Here is a 5,775-nt window from a genome sequence, read left to right on the forward strand (position 1 = left end):
ACTATTATTAAAATATTCTTTATTAAATAAAATAAAGACTCTTTTTACTTCATATCAAATTCTAATGAGAAATAATTTAGAAAAAAGAAATTATTTTTAATTAAAAATAATACAATTTAATAAAATTAATTAATTTTTTAATAAATTTGAAACATTTTTTTCTTCTTATAGTAATAATTATAGTATGTAATAAACACCTGGTAGCATGTGCCCACCTAAATTTTTTCAGGTCCAGCTGTTAGCAGCTAAACATATAACATTACCTTTAACCTAAGAACAGTGAAAAACGTTGAACAACTTGCAAATAACTTTAATGATATGTCCTTCAATAACTTTAAAAGACATTTGTGCTCTCCTTTGACAATTTTAACTACATTCAAGGGACTCACTTTTTTTTCAACTCATTTTTTAAATGCCTACTATAGGTTGATCATAGGGAACAATTTTACAATTAGATCTAAAAAAAATATCTTGCAGTTCAAATTGCAAATTCCCTTGATGCATCAATACAAAGTGTTACTACAACACAACATGGAAGTTGCACAAGTACAAAGAATGAATTAAATATCAATTGGATGGGGAAGACAAAAAAAATAACATGAACTGAGTACAAAAATGAGAGAGGGACATGGCCAAAATTTCAACAGGGTGGTTGTATTGCCCTGTTGGCTCTTGCAGTAGTGACTTGTGAACAAAGATTAGAGGAATGTTAAAAGGGAAAGAAAGGAAAAAGGCAAAACGTGGTGTATGTACATACCCACCAGTCTACCTACGATAATCTTCGTGGATGAAACTCTCGTATGGTGTTCCTGTTAGTGCCTTGCTTATATCATTCCAGTTTTCAACTTGGCTAGATAAGGACCCTTTATGTATCTTCACCTGACGACTCTTTAAATCCATTTGAGGAACCTTTAGAAAATCCTGAACGTCCCTTAATTTCTGAAAACAAGAGAGACAATTGAAATGTCAAGACTCATGAGCCCTTTAAGGCTATAAGATTAAGCATATATCATGTAGCAGATTGTGTGACCTACAGTGCGGTTTTTGACGATGTCTTCATAGTACAGGATAATGTGCCTGGTGCTCTTGAAATATTCCAAAGCTTTGGTGGTGGTTTCGTTCACTTGTTTAAGTTGTGCAATCAGCAAAGTTGAATTGATTGTGGGCTTGTATTTTGCAAGTATTTCTGCCTGAAAGCATAGTCAGAATCCAGTAACATAGTTATCTTTAACTGTCTCTAGTAGGATAATACATCAACTAACTTGAGCATCTTGCATCACAATGAAGCCCTCATGCAAATGTTCAACCATGAACATTCAAACTCAAACAAGTACACATGCACAAAGAAGAAAAATAGAGACCTCCTTTGGTGAATGAACATGAGATTTGTGAGTCCCGTTTAATAGCTTAGCATTCCTATCATATTCATTTGCAAGTACAGAAACCATCCGGCGCAAAAGATTCCTTCTGAAAAGAAATATGAGCGAAACACCGTGTATTCTGAAATACTCAGCAATTTCTTCATGATGCTGCATCAATCCCTGCATAAAAGTACAGATATTGTGATTATGTGATATCTTGGATCCTTATAAGATTAAGACAATAACGTATAGAACAGAAGTCAAAACTAACATGTTAGATATTGAGTACGTACAAAAAAATAAATGCATTATATTGCCGGGGTGGCTTTGGATAGGCTTATTTCTAAACAATTACGACTTGGGGGAGAAAGAAAAGACAAATATAGGTAACCACATGAATTAGCCTTGCACATTAAAATTTAATTTAGCATCATCAAGTGTCCTTTCAAAGAATGGGCAACATATATCCAGTAGTTGAGTAAGTGAAAAGGTAGAGAAATAGTATCAGTAGAGATTGATGGAACATAAGAAAATTGTGTTCACCAAACTGTATTAATGAACTTGGACGATACTTATCTTTATGTTTTCAAATACGAGCTTATTTGAAAATCAACTTGCAATAAGGAACTTCTAGATTTTTAGAAACTTAATAAGCAACGACACAAGAGACATGTTCGAACTTCATTCTTAACCAAGTTCTATTGTTATACTTTCTTCTAATGCAGCTGTAGAATGGTTTATATAATCTAGAGCTTTCTACCAACTTCCCAAGAAACTCCCAGAACCATCCATATTATGCAAAAGCATTCAACTACAGAATAGAACACCAATCTTCATCAACATATGTAATGTCCAAATTTGCAAACACACACAAATCATCTAGGAAGCAGTAAAAAAACATGGCAAATGCCAGAAGTAAAATTGGCACTGAAAAACTCTGACAAACAACCTGTGCTGATCCTTAATAACAGCAACAGCTTGATAAGAACAAAAAGAAAAATAATTAACAGTAAACAACATAAAAAATAACAAGTACATGCTTTCATCTTGTACAGCATAACTCTTGTTTGTGTTTGTGTTTGTGTGTGACAACTAAAAAGAGAGAGAGTTGATCCTTCTTCTCCCTTATAACATTGTTCTGTGATCCTTTAAAAAAATGGCAAACACATGCCTTCATCTATCATAAGCAACAATTTAGACCTCATGAAAATGAATTACCTCCCTCTAAATCCCATATAAGTCGACAAATACATCAGTCAACTACTAGTTTGAAAGATACTGATAGGTTAATGAATTGCATTCCAAAACATCATATTATTCTTCATTTAATCCATTACAATTTTGGTAAGTTTCCTTTCTGAAAGTTGCACCAAAAACACAACACAGGGAAATCAAACATAAATTACCCCTCCCATGTCTTCAATTTCTTGCATAGACTTCACCTGGCAAAATCCTCAATACCTGATACTCAACAAAAGTAAGAGCAAGTCTCCCATATCCCTTAAGTTTTTTTACCCCCATTTAAAGATAGCATTACTCTAAATTAAAGTCTCCAATTCTATATTTCATTAGACTTATTCAGAGTAAATTATTTATAAGATTGAATTCCATTCTATCAATGAATGTGACGAGACTATGGGGCCTGATAGTGTGATGGACGGTAGGGGCCCAATAGAGCAGCAGCTTAACCATGGCCCTAAGATATGGAAGGTATATTCAGAGAAATGGGAAAGAGGGACACATGGGAGAGACGGTTATGCTTAGTAGAAAAGGTGTGGGGCCCAATAGCAAGGAAAGGAGGAAGGTGGTTATGAAAAGGGGAGGAACATGAATTGAGGGGGAATGGAGAAAAATACTCTGGTTTATGGTTCGGCCTTTTGGCTTGGGCAAGGAGGAGCAATCATTAGCTTCTTCTTGTAGTCTTATTCTGTTTCTTTGTCATCCTCGACATTTGTTGTTTCTTCCATTATTGTTACATTTTCAGTTTAATAAAGTGTGTTTCTCTTTTAGCTGTGAGTATTATTTTGAATTGGGCCTGCATCAGAATGTTCATTACTTGTACACAATAAACCTTCTTATTGCACACTAGTTTAGCTAGATCACCCCCAACAAGGCAGCAATAAGTCTAAGAGTAACAACAGGAAGTCCCCAACCTAGCTAGGCAACCATAGCCTTAATGAAAATTTGCAAATGCATCTGAAGAACTAATAACAAAATGGAGTTAATATACAATTTGGTACTTGAAAATGACAACTAATGTTGCTTTAATTTTATAATATTTCCATATATATACAAATTAGTCCTTTGAGGGATGAAAATTGTTTACAGCTTGACAATTTGATAGGGTAAAATTGTAAGCAAATTGACCCTTTTGGAGACCTATTAGTATAGATGTGCATATTACGGGACTCGAGCAACACAAGTTGTCACCTTCAAGGACCAAATTGTATATTAACTCTAACAGCCCTTTTGATACAAAAACAAAAACGACTGTTGTCAGAAGGCGAACGGGATACAAAAATGACTGTCGGTAAGATAAATATTTATTAAAATAAAAGGGCATCCATAACATAAACGAAAAACAAACTTTACCTGATTAAGCATCCACTTCAAACCAACAGCAGTGGTGCACTCATTTTTTGAAGCACTACTTAACCAGTCTAGATTATAAATTGTATCCAGAGTCTCTGTTATTGTTGACATGTTACTCCTTCTCACCTTAACCGAAAAGATTTCCCCATTTGAGCTTATGTTAGCATGACTGTTTAAAAACGTCTCAAACCATCCACTCCCGGATCTCTGCATTGACAGAATAGCGAAATAGCGCACAGGGTGGCAAGCACATTCCGCCCTAACAAAGGCATACCAAATAAAGCAACATCAGTAAAATTCAAACAGATTCTGCAACAAAACCTTAATTTTAAGCAGTATATGATTAATTTCACCTGCTGTAAGTTTGGGGGTGAGGGTAATGCACAAAAGGAATCTCCCAAGGTTCAATGTTAGGTTCCGGGCATGGCTTTTGAACAACCTTGATGTCTAAAAAACCAATCTTGCTGCTAGTGCCTATCTGCTTCAGACAAATTGAACATATATACACGCCAGAGACCATTGCAAGGGTCAAAACAATAAGCCTCCACACCAAAGTGGAACTCTTCAAACCCTTCACAAGCAAAGCATCCTGTAACCACAGATTTTAAATCGATTTTATATTTATATCACAGAACACATAAAAACAAGTTGATCCAACACATGAATATGTTGAAACCCCACAGAATATCTGCATCTCAAGGAAACAACCCAATCAAATGCCTAATACCCATTGACCTCAAAAACAAACATATTCGCTGGGGTTATTTTAAGGAACCAGATCGGACAATTTCACGTGGCACCCCATGTTAAAACAAAATAAAAAATATAATCTTTTTACCCCAAGTTTTGAGAGATTTGAAGGAACAAGACAACATTGAAAGGTAAAAAAAAAAAAAAAACTTACCTTGGCAAAGGAAGAGAGATCATCTGCCATTGTTGACGAGCTCAAAAGGAATGCGGACGAAAAGGCATTTTTCGGATACCCTTTTGAATTTCTTTCTCCGTATTTTTTATTCTAAAGCTTTTATTTCAGCTCTGATTGCTGCAACCAGCAAAGACCCAGGAAAAAAAAAATAAAATTTGAAGGAAAAAGCAAAATGGGTTCGATGATGATGGGTGTACGTGACACTGAGCTTTTTCTTTTCTTCTTTTTTCCCCCCCTTTTTTTACTATTATTTTTCGGCCTCGTGAAGAACGAAATGATTTGAGATTGAGGCTTCTAATCTTAGACCGTTGCTTTCAGATAAACACTGCATTTTTTATGGTTTGGGAAGAGTTTCGTTTATTTTCGAGTATCGTTCGGAGTAAGGAGGGTTGAGTACGACCAAAGAAAAACGACATCATGAGTGCGCTCCATGCCGCTTAAAACGACATGATCGTGTCTTCGTTTGCAATCCATAAGATCCACCACATGTCTGTACTAAAAGAAAATTATTATGGAGAAAATTAAATTAAAAACTACAAAGTTGACAATTTTATAGATTTCACACCCACGTCTCAGGTGCCGTCTTTATATTATAAACAATTCAATTACATAGAGCGTACGAGTTATTAATAAACATGTTTTTTTATGGTTATTAATAAACATGTTTGAACTTTATAAGTATTGACATTTGTTTCTTGACTTTGGAGAAATAATTATTATCCATGTGTTATTGTGTTTTTAGGTTTTTCAAATAAGCTATCGTAACAATTAGCACACCATGCTAAGCAAAAATGAGGTGAATTTGCTTGGGAATACGTAACCATGGTGTTTCTTCGTAGGACATTGATTTTTTTTTAGGGAACAAAAGTTGAAGGCAAAAAGGTATTTTTTCTTGTT

At 34.7% G+C, this 5,775-nt stretch overlaps 1 protein-coding gene across 2 annotated transcripts; it reads right to left on the reverse strand.

The window, feature by feature from the left end:
* Positions 1-547: 547 nt before the first annotated feature.
* LOC100815094 (nodulation protein H) lies at positions 548-5,480 on the reverse strand. 2 transcript variants are annotated; one of them, XM_003529338.5, is made up of 6 exons: positions 4,858-5,480; positions 4,307-4,542; positions 3,954-4,212; positions 1,362-1,541; positions 1,035-1,190; positions 548-939 (listed from the first exon to the last, which is right to left on the reverse strand). In XM_003529338.5, the coding sequence occupies exons 1-6, from the start codon at positions 4,885-4,887 to the stop codon at positions 766-768; spliced, it is 1,035 nt and encodes a 344-aa protein (XP_003529386.2). In that variant the 5' UTR covers positions 4,888-5,480; the 3' UTR covers positions 548-765. The 2 variants fall into 2 exon arrangements, with proteins under 2 accessions (XP_003529386.2, XP_014633633.2); XM_014778147.2 differs by having other exon boundaries at positions 4,080-4,212; positions 4,858-5,349.
* Between the last annotated feature and the right edge of the window lie 295 nt (positions 5,481-5,775).

Source organism: Glycine max, chromosome 7, assembly GCF_000004515.6.
Source record: "Glycine max cultivar Williams 82 chromosome 7, Glycine_max_v4.0, whole genome shotgun sequence".
NCBI classification, from domain to species: domain Eukaryota; kingdom Viridiplantae; phylum Streptophyta; class Magnoliopsida; order Fabales; family Fabaceae; genus Glycine; species Glycine max.